An 18,821-nucleotide genomic window follows, 5' to 3' on the forward strand; every position below is an offset into this window, starting at 1 on the left:
ACAATGTAGTGGCAAACTAAGTTCTCCCAATAGCATTGCACTGCATCAAATATTGATTCTCCATGGTCTGTTTGCACACTTGGATTAGAGCGTAGTAATGGGGATCATGTGTGTTGGTTGGCGTAAGCACTCCCGAGTACGGAGAAGATACATGTTGATTGAAAAACTAAACCACATCAGAAACGATAGAGATCCTTGTGGTGTTTAAGCGCTCACGAGCCCATCTACCTATCAACTTGAATTTTCGAGAAGCTGAAGCACAATCCAATATCGGAAGTGGTAGGGATCCTTTAAACACTCATGAGCCCATCCACCTATCAACTCGTATTTTTGAGTGGAACATTATCACCAAAGACACCACACTTTAGAAATAATTTGTGATAACTTAATAATTTTATCATTTTTTTGTTAGAAATATTCTGTATGCAGCCAACCAGCATGTACATGGTCATTGTCCATTATAAACAAGCACAACTAGCTAAACCAATTCATGAGACAGCTTAGTGGGACAGCCGATATGGCAATGCTAGCATGGATACCCAATGGATAACTTGAAACAGAAAAAGAGGGGATCGTTGAAGCTAGGAAACAGATAGCAAGTCCCCTCATCTTCCTCACTTCTCTGCATCCCCCGTCCTCAAACTCTCAAGGGAGATCCTCACCCCTTTTCCTTCCTCTTCCGATTAAATCACCCCAAGGTTATTGGTTGATATCCCCGATTTATTTTTGCATAGCAAAGTCTGTTGACGGATTCCACAATTATCATCTCCAAAGCTAAGCAACATTAAGCAAACATTTCAGTTATAATCACTTTGGTAAAAACACCTGAAACCAGAACAAATAAGCTATCACATGACGCCACTTTGTTGCAAGAACATCTCCCAAAAAGAACAGCCTCTCGAAGGTGGCGATGATCAATTCACGAAACAAAAGGTGCAAACCAGATCATTCGGTTTATACATGGCGCAACTGTAAGTTGTGATATCACTTTAAAGTCCGATAGAAAGTTCCAGAAACATAATTCTATGCCTCGGTGCACCAAGGCACAATTTCTCCTACCCAAGGAAGTTCATTATGACCAGATGGAGCACCAGATTGCAGAGAACAAAATCAGCATAAGCTCGTTCTGGTGGTAGATCCTGAGATGGATCATTATCGGTTAATCCATAGAGTGATGCGAAGCTTAAAGTGAAAGTTTTAAGTTCCAGCAGTAGTTACCTTAAACTCCTTATTCTCTTTGTTGACTTGAATGCGGAGACAGACTGCATCATCCCATATGAGAATGCTCGAACAATTAATTATCTTAAAAAGAGTAGCAGGAAAGAAGGTATCTGAGTTAAACTTCATACCTGCAAGTACCGCTGTACCTACACAGGAGATAACTCCAGAGAGGAAAGAGTTAAATGGAAATGATCCAACTATTCCCATGTAGACAACCTGTTGCAGCACAGAACACCATAATAAGCAGTCATATGAATTGAGAACCGATCAGCATTACTATTATGCAGTACATTTGTTCTCATAATCCAAGTGTCGTCAATGAATTCATGGTTGATAATTATTAAAACTTCACTGTGCCCTTTATTTAAACATGGAAAATGGATCATCAGACTTGGGAAAAGCCTATAAACGATGATTACTTTGCCCTCTCAGTAACAGTTGTTTGTTACGCATCAATTCTACGATCCTAGATTGTCAAGGTACCTAGGAATGACTCGTTGTCCAACACGAATTGGTTACCTTTAGTGGGCTTAATTCACAAAGGCTTTTGAGGAACATTTCAGTTAGTCCAAAATCAATATATGGAGGAAAGATGAATATTGAAATTCAGTCTGATGATCTATGTTCGGAAGCATATGTCATGTTCAACATGTTTGTGGGACTATGCGTCCCCAGAAAAAAATGAATGAGACCAAAAAAGAAATGCTAAGTCAAGATCAGGCACCTAACCAGCACCTTTGAGATATAGATCCATGTGTCTGGGCCAAATCCTATCCATTTAATGACCAAGAGTTAAGTAAGGTGGTGTCGTTGGAACATAAAAGGTCCAAGAGGTCAACCGGGATTGAATCAGGCCCCACTCAATTCAGACCCAATTCAATATGTTTAACCGCAGGTTGGGTGTGCAGCCAGCAGATGGCTAAAAGGAAAGACGAGAGGAAACATATTGGTAGGCAACTACGCCAAGTGGTCCAAAAGACACATCAAAGGAACAGAAAGTGAGGAGACTTGGGTAGTAGACAACTATAGGTAACTAGCACAGTTAGTAAAAGATTTTTCTTTTTTAAGGAAAAAAGCAAGGAAAATCCTGCATTTAATCGATGAACAGTTAAGTAACATGACCTAACCTTCCTCTTCTTTTAAAAGGAAAGAATTTTTATTATGGACCTTATCGATAGGTTTAAGTTTCCTGGTCTCATGAATTTAACTGGGCTACACCTGTGATAGCTAGCCTATTTCAAATAATATAGTCCACTAAAATGTAACCAAAATCACAAGCACAGCACCACTAGTATTGAGTGCCTAGGATAGAGAACTTAGAAATAGCAGCAAAGCTTACTACAAATGTATTGTTCTAACTTTCAAGCCCTGGTTCTGAATACACAACAAAAGTTTAGCAAATGTTATAAATCAATAATGACTTGAATCAATAATGCCGTTTATAATTTATTGACCAATTTATAGACAAAACACCATTATTAAACTGCATAAGTAGAATTTTGACATGACTCAACCATGGCATCTACAATTTACTGATCAATCATGCACAAAGTACCACTATCAACATTCCGTGAGTAGAACTTTAGACAAACAATGTCCATATATGATTGAAAAAACCTGTCATAAAAGCAGTCCATGTCTCCAATGAATAATCCACTTATTGATTTTTCTTTTCAATTTTCAACTAGGACAAAGAAAGCAACATAAATCACCCCCATCAGCATCTCAAATTACTTCACGAAAATCAGAAGGACAAAGAATTCTCAGAAAAGGCCCATCTAGTTTGAGATTTACTCTGTTACTAGATTTTTTCTTTTTCATCACAGCAGGCAAATCTTTTCTCACAGAGTTAACAATGACCTTCAATAATTCATAGATCTAAACTTAAGGAACTTGGCCTTTTAAAATTATGCAGAAGCCAACCCATAATGAAGTGCTTAATCTTCTTGATGACATCACATCTTCACTAAGCTACTCTCGTGTTAGCTTTCAAAGACATTAAATAATAGGTAGATATCTCTCACTAACACCTTTTAGTTGTTATCTTGATTGCTAGAACATGGCTGAAAACAAGCTATTTCTTTTTTTTCCAAGGGAATTAGTAACTACCTTAATTCTTACTCTCATATATTCTTGTAGATTGAAGAATACTAACCTATTCATAAAAACAGCAGTTTCCTTCTTGGTTTCCCCTGATTAACATACAAAGAGATCATGTTATTTGATGAAGATAGTCATTTTGGACTACCTGAACCATATAAAAAAGATGTTGCCTTCAATGGTCAGGTGCTGCTCTTTGTATCGACAAACTGGTATAGACAAGTAAGAAGAGTACCACTATCATGGCATTCAAAACCTCATTGCAGAACTAATACTGAATATTATTTTTTTATGAATCTTGTGAACCATAAATAGGAGACATTGCTTTAAAATGTAGGATGACATACACTTCCTCATGAGTTCAACGGGATTATCGACGGGAACCTCAGCATCATGTACCATATCTGATTTTAATATTCTGAGATAATTCTATTAAGTTTGAAATAATATACAACACTAGAATCAATATTTGTTTTCATTTTTTCTTTTTTTTCATTTTGGAAAGAATGATAAGCAAGACCTAGGTTTGAGAGAAATGAAGAGCAAAGCCCAACTTTTCACATCATATATGGCGAAAATGGTATCTGCTCATACCTGAATTACAGCTGTAACAATAGCATAAACCACGTAAAGATCAATGATCTGCATTGTTTATAAATGAAGAGAGAAGATGCAAGTCAAATCCTCTATCTTAATGAAACGAAAAGGAAAAGCAATATAAATTACAATGGATAAAACGTCAAATGACACAAATTTACATATAGAAACAGAAATACATACTTTGAGATTAGTTGGCGTGGCAGCATAAGCAGTACGCAAAGAACGAATGAGCATCTGAGCATCACTAGAGGTGGACTTTGCCATTCTCAACCTTCTTCTGGTTTTTGATAAAACCAGCAGAAGTAACGAGATAAAAAGGACAGATTTTTTATGCAAAAGATAGGAATTATTTAAAAGAGCAGGTGAGATGTTATGTTCTCGAACATGCAAACCCAAATATAAAACTTTACCAAATGACATGCCCAGCAAAATTGAAGTATAAAAACCCCCAAAATTCATAAAGTTAACAACAATATTGAATTTTTATTATACGAACAGGTGAACTTGGTAAGAATAAACGGCTACCAGTCAGATGTGATATAGACAAGTCCTGCAGGGCATTTATTTAATTACTGACATTTGAAAAATCAGGAGAATGACAGTGCAATGAAAAACAAATTTCCTATAGGATGTGCATGGTTGGGTCATAACTCATAAGGCAGTCCTAAAGCCCAGAATAAGGCTTATGTCTGCCAAACAACCTTTAAAAAAATAGCAAAGATGAGTAGATATAACGGTCAAAGCTCCATACGGTATGTATAACTATTCCAAGAGAACTTTGTCATAAGCTATTCCTACCAGAAACACTTCAATTTATGCCAGCCCTATGTTTTGCGACAAACAAAAGTATCCTTCACTCCTCTCCTTCTAATTGGACTACTTTTAGTTTTTTGGCAATAAAGAAAACAATTGTTATTTCTAATTGGACTATAAGAAATGGTATATTTTCTTATGACAAAGGTGAATTTGATTCAGTCTCCCCCGAACACCTTCCAAATTTTGTCTTATAAATTTGTGAAAAAAGACAACCGACAAAAGTGATCATGTCATTTGCCCATCCTATTAGAGTAACATGTCACTAGTGTAGTTTGGGATTGCGTAAAGGTAACTGTCATTTAATATTTTCAGTTGAATGGTGAGCGTTACATAATTTTTCATTCTTCTACATCCATATTATTAGCACATTTAGTGATTGCATGATTATTTATTGGAACAAAATACCTAGAAAAATACATAGGAGAGTGATAGTTGATCAGGGTAGAACTGTCATCTACCTATCTTAAGCCAAAAAACAATCTCATTCCTCATACTGCAACCAAATGGCGTAATTACTTATGACAGATAAGAATAAGTATTTTTAGCCAAAAAAAAAAGGCATAACTTGTGGAATAGCTATGCCAACAGAAAAAACTTTCACTATTCTAATTTTTCTTTCTCCAACCAAACGCAGCCACAAGGTCTTTGTGCTCTCTAGACGGACGTAGCTAGTCAGCTTGTCAATAACATTTCTTGAAGAAGGTTAGGAAGATAGAAGTTTGCAAAGGAAAACTCATCCAATGTGCATAAAAACCATAGATGGGAGGTGCTCAAAACTAGTCTTGCATGAAACAAATGAGTGACAATGAAATGACCCAGGAAATCTCTATATTCCTTGCTTGATGGCTCACAAATAATGAAAGACATCCCCATTACATCGTTTCATGAACATTGTTACCTAGACGATAGAGATATCTACATCTCATTCAATTCCTCGTCCCATCATAGCTTCAATTCTCATATCGAACATCCAAGCTACCAGCTAAAGAACAGAAATTCTAGCTCAAACAAAATTTTTCTATGCTAATTTCTTTTTATTGCATCTGGAAAAAGAAAATTATTGAAAATTTCCGGTCTAAATTTGCATTTCTTTTCAAAAAAATTATCTTTCTCAAGAAATTAATGCTATTTACTCAATCCAAGCAAGAAATCCACACGCAGGAGTCAGTTGTAAGCATATAGATCGAGATGGGGGGCAAATCTCTTCGCTAGTTTGTTTTGCATTGGATTCAGCAAATACAAATGAGGGAGGCCACAGATCAGGTGGGTATCTTGAGCAAAATTCAGGCTTTCAGTTACTAGACGTTCCAAGATCTCGTCCTTTATAAGCAAATCATCCAAATGATAGAAAGAAGAGGAGAGGAGGAAGAAGAGAATGAGCCCCCACTGGTGTTCTCTCCGCTAATCTAAAGGATAGAAGAGAGAAAAAGATCAAATCAAAATTCAAAGATAGCATAGTGAAGGGAAGAGAAAGCATCTAGATAATTTAGAGAAACCCCAACAGGGATCCAAAGAGAACCAAAAATCAAAAGAGGGGAAGAAAGCAAGAGGGAGAGGGGGAGAGAGATGGCCTACCTGGTGTCAGCGGTCGCCTTTGGGGTGGAGAGAGTCGAAACGTAATGGTTTGGATGAATTAATGGTTTACCGTGAGGTCCTAGAGCTTTAGTAAAATAAGGGCTTCATTTTTAAAAAAAAAAAAATTAGGGGAACACCTCTCTACTTCCATCGAACTTATATGTCTCAACTTTAAAAATTTCTAATTAGATCCTTTGAGTTGCCATACCGACCTAATATAATCTTGTCGCTTGTCTCCATCAATAGAATGGTATCACATACCCATCACATGATAATTTATTTTTTTTTAAACTAAAATATCCTTGGTATCCATTGTACGGAGATCGTAAGTTCAAACTTCTCCAACTTGAGTTGGAGGAGCATCCACCACTTTTTTTACACCCCATCTTAATAATCCAGATGGTGAATATTAGCAAACGCCATGTGGATTAGATTTGATGGAACTAGACAAGCAAAAGTTACGTGATCTTTGCTAAATAGAATGGAGTTTGGTTGTGGCGAATTGCGCATAGTATGGAGATGAAGATCGAATAGATAGGATTTGGCCAAAATATGGACAAGAAGGCTAAAGGCTTAAAATTATATATTAGTATAGGTAGCAAGTCGAAGGGCATGAAATGACCCATTTTGCGGTTACCTCACATCAAAGACCACGGAAGCGAACAATCGAAAATGTTGGAAATTGAGGCGATAGGGATGGTTATAGGGATAAATGGTTATACTACATTTATTTCTTTCAGTTATGCTTCAGTAATAATGTCTCTAATATAAATATAAGAATTATACTTGTCATACCTCAAATGCAACACCCAGATTGATCACATGACAAGGCAGCATAAACCATAGAGCAATGCCCTAGAGATAATGCAAGGCCATTAAGATGAACAAAGTTTCTAATAGCTCCAGAGTAATTAAATTAATTATAAAATTAAACCATACTAGCCCAAATAGATCCATCATTAGAAAAGTTTACTCAATTACAAAATTCAAATGTTTATTTGGTATCAGGAAGAAACATAAGCTCTCTAACTAATAACTTTATCACTCAAACTCCATGCCCAACCCATCCAAGACTAAGTGTCCTACAACTTTGAAAGAAAAAAGTAAACAGGTGGTGTGAGCTTTACAGCCCAACAAGAATCCCCCATACTCACATCAATATACATAAAGTAAATTTAAAATAAAGATTAACTATAAACCATATCAAAATGCGGGAAAAAAATCATAAAACGTCATACTTATAATTCAGCATAGCTCAAATAGACCCATATAAATATACAAATGTACATCATCAAATATACATCTTATTCAAAAAAAAATATCAAATATATCATCAATCTAAAACTTTTGTTCAACAATGGTTTCATAAATCTTATCTTCCGCTACTATTAAGATTTTCGATCAATAATTATCTTTCCTACTCACCATTTTTATTTATTACTAGCCAATTTGTATAATGAATATGAGCAAATGAGGTGTCTGGTACTCAACTTTGTATAATTCATGTTTATTGTTTCAAATGTTTTAGCAAATTTATGATCTTGCCACCTTGTGATTTTGTCTTCTCTTGGTACATTTTTCTTGTCTCCTCAAGTTCTCTCCCTCATTGTTTGGTTTACTTGGTTTTTACTTATCATGGTGTGTATGTAGACCAGCATGATATTTAATTCAACTATAACCAGGGTATGTGGTCAAGGGCCGTTAGACAAGTTTCCTTCGGTTTGTCATAGTTCTCATTTGTCTAACTTGATTTTTATTATATAAATGCACATGTTGGAAATTCAAAACTTTATGTTTTTGTGTAGACTATATCTGGTAGTACAATTGGTTAACACTCATCATAAAATCAGAAAGTATTTTAACCTAGGTTTCATGACAAACTCAGATACTTTTTGTCTCTACACTGAACTTTTGGGTGCACCAACGTCCAAAGCTTTGTTTGTTACCATAACTGAGGTTCAAAAACTCCATGAAAGGATACCACTTGTCTGGGCATAGTTGGAAGTCTAGAACAAAAGAAAATTAGTGGTAGAGCCCCCCCTCAAAGAAACAAAAGCAAAAGATTACATCAGCCTCTTCAATCTACTCCGTAAAGTAAACAAAAGCTTAAAAGAATATTGCTTTTGTTTGCAAACATAAGGTCAATAGTTCATAAACAGCACCCTGATCCTCCCATCACAAAAGCTGGCATACCCTCCTCAATTCTCAGCAAAGATCTCACGAGGAGCATCCCTTCGAGCATCAACTTCATTATAGAATATTGCCTCCACTTATCTCCAAGACCTCAATCTAAACCCACAGCAGAGCACTCAAAAGACAAGGAAGCCAGCAGGAGTTATGATACCTTTCTTCACAGATTCTGACATCAAAGAAAGCAGCATAGATGGCATTGATTGCCGGCTATGACAGCTATTACTTTCATATGAGATACAACTTTATTAGCTAATGAATACAACCTCCAATGGCAAGATAAATAATCCCTACCATTGATACGTGTATCTTCCTCACTTGCCTTGATATATTCCATCTTACATGGCACAAAAACATCACTTAACTTGTTCATAGGTGGTTTTCAGATGCTGTAGAAGGTAATATTTATGGTAGCGTACCTAGGGTAATCAAGAAAACTAGCAGTTTCTTCTTCGGTTATGCATCTTGCTACCTATGATCATTAATATAGAAGGTAGATGACTAAGGTTTTGAGACACTTCTGGGAATGCAGAAAACTGGATTCAACTGCCTATCTATTTACCAGTGGGACATTCCTATAACCGCGGCACTAAATATCAGTCATGCATTTTGAATTCATAAAGAACATACAATCCTAACTTCCAATTTGCACATGATCAATTTATCAAGTTTGAATTCAGATCCTGCCTAACCTGAAAGGAAGCTATTTTGCTCCATCTGGTTCGAGCATTTGAATCTAACCCACAAAAATGTATAATAATTATACACCAAATTAACCATTCGGAAGCACATGACATCCAATATCAATCATTTATGAACACAAATGAGAATCCCTGCAAACCTTCTTTGTTTCATTTCATCTGTAGCATGATAGGAAACAGTCACCATCACAAAACAACTGAATGTGAAATACAAATAAATCCTAGGGAGAGAATCATCCAAACTTGAAGACTCTAGCCATTCAGATTTCATGCAAGAAGGGCCAAACATTTCAGAGTCAGTTCGTGATTGTTTTATATCAAAGAAGATAACAAATCAACTTAGCACATCAATCATTTGGGTAAAAGCAAGGGCTTATTTCCTCATAGCCAGACATCCAAGCATTCCATTTTGTTCATCTTCCATGTCGATATGGCTAATCAACCCAAAACAGTTTCCCAATGCCGTGAAGAATGAGATTCTTCCAAATATCCTCAAAAGAAAACTTTCACTACCATCGCCTACAGAGAGGTGGAATTTGACCAATATTATATATAAAAGCCTAAATTTTTGAAAAACCCGCATAGTCACATACCCATAACAGTCATGCTTAAATTCCTCGATGCAAAGTCATTCTAGTTATCCTAATTATTTCAGTGAACGGGAAATTTTCCCTGCAAAGTTATTCTCTTAACATATAATTATCATTTTTATACCCATGGTCTCTGAGTTGCCTTAGACCTCAAATGAACTTGTTCAACAACCAGTATATATAATTTCAAATTCCTTTCCAGGCATTGTGATACTCCTCATAAGACATGCAGGATCACCACCCTGATTCAAGGGCGGCCCAATGCATTTGGAGGCCTAAGGCGAACTCATTAAGAAAGGCCTTTTTTAAAAAAATAATAAAAAATTTTAATAAGTGTAAAATACTTTAAAATCTTGTTTAAAAATAATTCTTCAAGCTTTTTGAGATGCAAAATTACTAACCAAACTTAATTCTACCAACTACACTTAATTCTACAAAATTTGGCAATACGAGTTACAAGCACATTTACAACCCGTTATAACTGTAACATAGAAAGGATAACATTCTTTAAAAGAAAGAGCAGACTAGCACTCTAGAAGAAATTAACAGATTGTTTGAACCTTACAATATTGATGATATTTGAAGAATCTTTAACAGATTGTAAGTGCAACAGAACAATCTTACAATATTGATGATATTTGAACCTTAACAAATGAGAGGATTCATTAACAAAATGTGAAGTCACTAAATGATAGCAGGCTTTCATAACTAGAAGTTAGTAAATAACAGTGCACCACAATACAAATTTAGATGACAAAGTACTGGGCCTTAAAGAAACCTAAACAAGATAAGCAAGTCAGAACTACAAACCAAAACTGGAACAAATATTTTGCTATAACCTAGAAGAATTGTTTTAACTGCAATTGCAGAACCTATTGAATATATGACAATAATCATAGTGTCAAATAATGGCTGAAGCTGCTAATGTGTGGATGAAGATTAAGGTCCTAATTTCTAAGTGAAATCTAGAGTAATTAGGAACTTTGGGAGCTTTAGCTAGCTTCTCAATCAGCAAGGACCTTCTTGTTGGATCGGCATTAGTATTGCCTGAGTGGCAGTAGCAATTTATATTACGACGAAAAACCAACATCATAACCTATGAAGCTCTTTACTTTCTCCAAAGCTAGCATTCTATTTTTTGGTTCATAAAGAACAGCGAGGATAACATCACATTCACATGTTCATACAAGCTCCAAATCCTCACAGTCAAACTGTCAAACAGATGGCGTGCCTTCAAAACTACTAAACAGGGATAACAGCTTAACAGATAACAAGCTCCAAATCCTCACAGTCAAACTGTCAAACAGATGGCGTGGCATCAAAACTACTGAATGGGGATAACAGCTTAATAGATAACAAGCTCCAAATCCTCACAGTCAAACTATCAAACAGATGGCGTGCCATCAAAACTACTAAACGGGGACAACAACTTAACAGATAACAAGCTCCAAAAAAGTCCAACAGGCATTCCGATACCACCAGTACATGCATATGAAATTCAAACAAAAAAAAACAAAAAAACTTGAACTTCATAAACATGAAACAAGTTAATCAAGGAACTTGGGTTACTGCAGCACAATAAGGAAAGCATGTACTGAAGTCTTTACAGGGAAATATCTGAAGAGCACCTGCCACCTAGAGGCTGGAGAGGACGGCGAACGGGCGAAGGATGGAAGAAGTGAAGAACTAAGGAGGATGGAGGAGGAAGTGAACTGTGAACCGAAGAACTAGATAGTAGGAACAGGAAGGAAGAACCGAAGATTGAAGAAGAAGAGTTTAGAACTTTAGAGGGCCCTGGACTCTGGTTATCTGGGAAGACTGGGATTCTGGTGACTATGGCGGATGGAGAAGACGGGCTATGGTGGTCCCATGGGCTATGGACAGCAGCCGGCAGGAGGACAGAGAACGGGCTAAGACGTCTAGATTGTAGCCTCGTAGGCAGCAGGCAGCTATGCTGCCATGCTGGAGCAGCTCGTAAGCTTCCGAGTTCCGACTTCGACTCGGTTCGTAGGCAGCTATGCTGGCTCGTAGGAGACTCCCGGAGGCCTTCCTTTGGGCCGAGGCCTTAGGCGACCGAGGCGGTAGCCTAAGGCTTGGGCCACCCCTGCCCTGATTAAACTCAACTATTTTACCTTTCAAACACAATAGCAGTAATCTGGTTATAGCAACTCCTTCCTCCAATGGATGACTATTTCTAGTTTTTTTTTTTTTTTTTGCAATAATTCCTCGACTTCTCAGTTACCAGCATTACTATAGACTAGAACATTTTATCACTTTCTTCACCACTATCAAGCTACAGAATTTTAGTTAACAACATTACAGAAATAACATCCTAAAAATCCCAAATGTCAGCCAAACAATAACGCCCCAAGAAATTCCAGTCATTTCCACAAACTGTTAGTGGACAAACAGCACGGAATTTCAAAGAGCACATATCCCATAATTAAACTCCTATCGACTACAAAGAAAGACTTTCGGAAATCCAACCATTGAAATTTGTTCATAGAACAAAAGGAAATGCAAAAATTCGATCTCAGACATAAAAATAACGGGAAAAAAATCAAAATTTTAGCAGCTATAAGGATGGAAATAAGGAAAACAAGACAGGGGGAAGAAGAAAGGTCGAGGGGGTTGGGTATGGGAGAAGACCTGAGGGCCGCGCGGAAGGGTTTGCCTTCGTCCAGCCTGTGGTTGGCTGGAAAACAAAGGAGGAGAGAGATTTACGGAGACCTTCGAGGCTTCAAGCCACGGCAACGTCGACCACAGCAGAGGCGGAAGGAGACGGGGGCCCTCTCCCAGATCTCTATTTCTTAACCTATTAAAAATAGATAGGAGTGAGAAAGCTCTGCGCCCCTAAAATTTATTTAAAAAAATTATAAAAATAAACCATGTCAGGAATTCCAAATTAGCTGGACTCTTCTTCCGGTTCACTAGTTCATTCTTTTTTTTTTTTTACTTGGTGTAAAATTCTTTCACCTTCTTCAAATAGAGATAAACTTTGACCATAAGTTAACAAGAAATGGCAAATTGGCCATCCAAAAAGCCTCTTATTAACTCCGAAATTTGAAACACAAAAAGTAAGCCTTTCTAAACTACAACTAGATCTAACGAGCTACAACTTGGATTTATAATGTCATTCCACTTGTGCATAGCGCTATTCCATCTAAATCAGACCAAAGTTTTCACAAAAAAATTTATAATTTGACCACCACTATAGTGCATTTTGAGTTGGTTGGTCGAGAGACTGGAATTATTTAACAATCATTACAAACTAATAATTGAACTTAACTTTGAGATTAAATCCAATTATTAACTCATCTTTGAACTCGGATCCATTTTTGAGGAAATTGAATTCAACTCTAGTCTTTATCAATGCTTGTCCTATGTGATGATAAAGGGCCTACTTGAATACAAGAGCAAACTATTATTGGATAAGTTATAATATATATAATAATTGAGTAAGTTAAGGGGAAAAGTTCATCAAATCACTAAATATTTATAAGCTTCTAGCTTACAAGTTTTATATACAAATGGCAAAATTTTTGTAGTCTCTATATGGTGTGAATTAAGAAAAAATTTAACTAGAGGTACTTAATTAAGTGTTAGATTGCAAGTTCCATATAGATATAATAGATAGCCTATAAACACTATAAGGATAAGTTGGTAAAAAATTACCTATAGGTGCTTACTAGAGTATTTAATTATTTGTAAATGTCTAATTTGAAAGTGGATTGCAAAGTTTTCTATATGTTATTTGAATTTTGACAACTTAATCGATTTGCAGGTTGAGTTGTAGGGAAAGCCCATTGAACACTTTTAAAGCCAACAGGTCAAGTTGTAGGATCTATACAACTCGAGTACAAAATTCTATAACTCGTATCGCGGTAGAAATGACCATATCACAAGCTGCAAACTTGAGTCACCCTTTCTGCCTAACTTATCCATGACTCAGATTGTCCTCCATCGCTCCTCCCTCTATTTGATGGCCACTCCCTCTAGGGGTGCAAATGGGTCGGATCCTGAGTGACCCCGACTCGATCCGGTTTTTTGTTCGGATCCTAATTTTGGACCCAAACCCGATCTGGTTGAAGATCGGATCGGATCGGGTCGGGTCCATGCCTACAATTTTTGACCCAATGGGTCATTCGGATCGGGTCGAATCTAGTTCGGTTCGGATCAGGTCAGGTTCGAGTCAAGTCCGGGTTTGGGTCTGAGTTAGGTCCGGGTCCGGGTCCGAGTCGGGTCCAGATCTGGGTCCGAGTCGGGTCCGGGTCAGATGTTACCACTTTCTTTGTGCTTTGGGAAAATATAATCTTTCATATTCTTTCATATTGATGGTAGATGTGGTTATGTTACTTAGATGTAGGCAGAACCAATAAAGCCATAATAATCCTGAATCTAGGAAGATTTTTGTTTTATCTCAACCCAAAATTTATATCAAGGTAAGATCCCAAGCAAAAGGCATATACTCGTTTATATTGCTTTCTTTATAGTTAAGATTCATCACTTAGATTAAAATCAAGAAAGCTTTTATAAACTCATTTGATATTTCGAAAAGAAACCAAAGTCTTTATTCAAAACCCAATTTACCCCCCCCCCCCCCCCCCCCCCCCCCCCCCCCCCCCCCCCCCCCCCCCTTTCTTGGGTTGTATATTTGGGCAACAATCTTTAATTAAAAATCTAATAATATACTACATTTTAAAACTAAAAGTTTCATGTAAAGACCACAAATGTAGTCTCCATGTAGAATGGATTAAATATAAATTGTGTACACGTCCTTAATAGATAGTTTAATTATGTATAGAGTTCTAGGTTATTTGTATCAAAAATAAATTAGAGGTTCTATGTTTCTTTTTCATTAAGGGAAAAAATTAATGCCATCAATACGCACCCTGAATAAGAAAATTTCAAATATCTTATATTATAATATCAACTATTATATTATAAAAATAAAGAAACAACATACATAATTAACACATTCAATAATAGAAGTATTTTTTTATAGAATTAGAAAAATATAAAAAATATCAAGTTATTTTGCTCCCATAAATGGAATAGTCTTCTATTAAAGATAACCAACGCCCTACATAAATTTTGCATATAAAGGAGAAATTATTAAACTTAACCGCACAAATATATACATTATATGTTGCTTTACAAATAAGCCAACAAATATTCTCTTCTTTCTTTAGATGCATAATAGTCAAATTCAACTTGTATATTTATCAACCAAGGACTTCTTAGAGAATTCATTTGAGTAAATTGATTAAGTATATGTTCTCTTTAATAATGCAAGTAACATTTAAATATAAAAATCGTATTAGAAATCATAAAAAGTGTTTATTCTTTGTCCTCACACTACAAGTTCCTCTTATTTAAGATAGTGAAAAAAATAAACATTGTTGAATGTATCACGTAATACCAATTCGTGGTCAATTTATAAGTCATGGTTCAAAGTCAAAATTTTATAGAAAGAATTAAGATATTCATTAAAGATAATTATCTAAATTTTAACTTTTTATTTTCTTGAAACCCTTAGATTACATTCAGAACCTATAAAAAAGGCGACTGGCAAATATTTATTACATTTATTAAATATGTTGACTCAATTAATTCTCCTTCAACTAGATTATTTTTTGTTTTAAAATTAATGATCTACATATATATAAGACCCTAAATTTGATCAACCTATTAATTTAGCACCAATGCATTAGCATTTGTTTAGGGCGATTCACTTGACCAAAGAAATTAATTTTTATATGGAGTGGCATAGTATGGTCATAAACAAATCTTAGGACTCAATATTTTAAAAACGTACCACATCCATATAGTACTAGATTTTTGGTCATGAGTTAAAAAAGATATGTATGATTGTATAATCAAATGAAAAATAAACTAAATAGTCATTTTAAATTCAATTTCATTACTTTTTCTCTTGTCATACAAAAAAATTTATATTTTTTATAAATTGCCCTTATCATGAATGGATAACACATTTTTACTAGGATATTACTATGACAAGTGTGTTACCTATTTGATTGTCATCTTTAGAAAAAAAATTCATGGATATTTAATACTAGCATCTATATCCCATCAAAATATTTTCTTGCTAATTATTAATAACAATGTTGTTAGCTCTCCAATTTTTGATTTTTCGGTTGATAATTTATATTTTTACTTCTTATTTCTAATAAATGTTGAATTGATTAATTGTAAAAGATTAATGCTATATTAGTAATATATAACAGTCAACAACTTGAGGATAAATAAGTAGAAGCATGTGTAAAGTCCCCTTCAATTTTTAATCACTAGAAATCAAAGCAAGTAAAATAACTTGGGCTTTTTATTTTATAACACTAATTATAGATTACCTTATAATATTGATATAATAGTAGTACAGGAAGCAAACGATTACCTTTCAATATAGGAGCTCTCAATAATAGGTTTATATGTATAGCTTATCTACACGTATATGACATATGCATCTTTTTGGTTGAAAGAGAAGAATTTTATTATCTTTTTCTAATTGGTAGTAGTAATTTCTCTGATTCATCTAATACCATCAATACCTTTCATACCAAAGAAGAAAATAATAAAGAAATAGACTTTTATTAATAGAACAATAAAATCTTAATTCTGAAAAATATTTAATGAAGATAAAGTTGAATAGAATAATACAAAGCAAGAGAGTCCATAAATTAAATCTAAGTGTAGAAGAAAAATCACACTTATAGATATTGTTAAAACTTCAAGTATTTCTCACAAGATGTAACGGCCTAAACTTTGCATATATATGGTGTTAATTTGAAAATACTGTGCCAAAACACCACTAGTTGAAATATTAGGTTAGTACGTATAGAACAAAACAATTAAATCATATACATACTTATATCCAACAGCTTCACACACGGACTTCAAAAATCTGTTCAAAGCAGTTAAGTTGAGCTCCAATCTATGGGTAGTCCTATTAGAGATGATGACAATAATGGCAGTTTCATTAAAGTAAAATTAAACTAATAAGACAATTAATGAAATAAATCTTATATATACGTGGTAAGGAGCGATGTGGGAGTGAACAAAAAAGGTATAGGTAAGAGCTGCTCTATCTCTCTCTCTCCCCCCATCCTCTCTCCCACACCCCACCTATGACTTCCTTCCTCCATTCTTCTACTAACCTCTATCTCATGCTACTCTCTTCAAAGAAAGTTCAACATGAGGCAATGAAGGCTATTTTAACAGGTTTGATTTTTATTTCAATTAATTGTAGTTTTGCATGCGTAGTTTGAATTTTAGATCTAAAAACGCAATCCCAAATAATCATATGGGGCTTTCCAAAATTTCTTAAATGTGGATCTATAGATTTAGGATTCAAGGTTTTGTACTACTTTTCAAGAGTTTGTTACCCCTTTCTACTATTGTTATCTTAAACTTTTAAGGTCTTCTATTTTGTTTATTTTTGTGAATCAATGGAATTTTTTTTCTTCATCCATACAAGTCCGAAATTTCATGCTATATATTGTACAATTCATATTTTTAGATTTCATATAACATTTTTGTCACTCGTATTATTTTAATCTTTTTGAAATGAATGATTGATTTTCCAATTTTGAGCATTCCTGAATTTAATTTTTCACATCAATTATTGGTTGGTTAACTAAAGTATGTCAAATCATTTAGGAAGTGATCAAAATTTTTTGTTATATTATGATTATCTTCTACTAGAATCAGAAATAGAGAGGCTATTTTTATTTGTAAGCTTTATTATGTTCAAGAACATATATTTCATTATAACAATTCAACTATCTTTTCTATAGCGAAAAAATGTAGAGAGAAAAAAAACCCAGAAAATTTAGGTTCATGGCCTTCTTAGAGCTCAAATATATGTACAAGATTAAACTTCCTCATGATATATTATATTTATTTATTTTTCAAATATTAGTATTTTTTACGCCTTTAAACCATTCCAAAAATAATTATTTTATCTAAAATATCTACACAAGAATGCAAATAGCATTTTCTCATGAGAATATGGCCAGTCCTCCGATCTCCACATGTTTTCCATCCATTTGAGATAATTTTTAGACTTTATAAATGTTACTTTTTAGGCTTGACATTCTGTATAAGAGGATGATGCATGATTTTGGATAATATAAAGTGTACATTATTGATTGCACGTATAATTTATCAATATATAAGATAAAAAAATATTTCTATACATACATTTATGAATGTCTTAGCTAGTCTAAGTTTCAAGGTACTTTGAGTATAGTTCATGTAACCAGTATAGTAATATAAGTTTTCCATTCTTATGTCCCCCAGTTCTATCAATCTTTTGGTATGCACTATCTTGTGCTGGAGTCCAATATCAAACGTTATAGTTGTTTTATAAATATCACCATGAAATTGGTAGATTGTGCAAGTCTAATATGTATATGTATTTTCTCACCTTCAGTGCTCATGTATGGATCTTCCCTAATTCATACTAAATGGATATTTCATAGAAAGAGAAAGAGTGTGAGTATTTAGCTTTTTTCTTTTACTTTTTGGTTGTTAAAAGTTTTACTCTAATGAAAATTTGACCAACAATGAAAGTTATAATGATAGCTTTTCAAACTAGTTACTCTCATTTATTAGCCCAAAAATTATGCTTCTCCTAAAACTAACTTATACTTTTCTCCTTTCATCTTTTTATGCAGCAAAAACCAAATTCTCTGTCTTAAGAAAAGGAGGTACTTAAGAAAAAAAATCGGTAGAAGCCCACACGCACTTTCTTTTGATTTAGCAATGCATCAATACAATCACATTGGATAAGGTAAAGGCATCATCCCAGCATAAAAAGTCTAAGCCCTCGCAACATTGAAAGAGTAAAGAGTGAGAAGCTAAAGAGAGGACTAGGTGCATAAACAAGTGCTGAGTCTAAAGATATAATCATTCATCTTCTCCCATACAGTTGATGTGATTTAGATATTACCATACTTATACTTGGCAAGACCTTCAATTCAATGAATATGAACAAATTCTCTACCAA

General features: G+C 34.7%; 1 protein-coding gene across 2 annotated transcripts; it reads right to left on the bottom strand.

The window, feature by feature from the left end:
* Window positions 1-784: 784 nt before the first annotated feature.
* Window positions 785-12,615, bottom strand: LOC103723966 (dolichyl-diphosphooligosaccharide--protein glycosyltransferase subunit DAD1). 2 transcript variants are annotated; one of them, XM_039114723.3, is made up of 6 exons: window positions 12,443-12,615; window positions 4,102-4,198; window positions 3,916-3,963; window positions 1,350-1,437; window positions 1,219-1,262; window positions 785-1,139 (listed from the first exon to the last, which is right to left on the bottom strand). In XM_039114723.3, exons 2-6 carry the CDS (start codon window positions 4,183-4,185, stop codon window positions 1,056-1,058), a joined length of 348 nt encoding a protein of 115 aa, XP_038970651.3. In that variant the 5' UTR covers window positions 4,186-4,198; window positions 12,443-12,615; the 3' UTR covers window positions 785-1,055. The 2 variants fall into 2 exon arrangements, with proteins under 2 accessions (XP_038970651.3, XP_088568541.2); XM_088712415.2 differs by lacking the exon at window positions 12,443-12,615 and adding an exon at window positions 7,108-7,225.
* Window positions 12,616-18,821: the final 6,206 nt, after the last annotated feature.

The sequence above is a fragment of the Phoenix dactylifera genome, chromosome 16 (assembly GCF_051530095.1).
Source record: "Phoenix dactylifera cultivar Ajwa chromosome 16, Ajwa_hap1_PhDact_Kaust_v1.1, whole genome shotgun sequence".
Lineage (NCBI taxonomy): Eukaryota > Viridiplantae > Streptophyta > Magnoliopsida > Arecales > Arecaceae > Phoenix > Phoenix dactylifera.

Coding starts and splice junctions, on each gene's coding strand:
- LOC103723966 (XM_039114723.3), bottom strand. CDS start 4,185: ATGGCAAAGTCCACCTCTAGTGATGCTCAGATGCTCATTCGTTCTTTG. Junction 3,964..4,101: donor CCACGCCAACTAATCTCAAA/GTATGTATTTCT, acceptor TAAACAATGCAG/ATCATTGATCTTTACGTGGT. Junction 1,438..3,915: donor TTGTTACAGCTGTAATTCAG/GTATGAGCAGAT, acceptor GTGCTGCAACAG/GTTGTCTACATGGGAATAGT.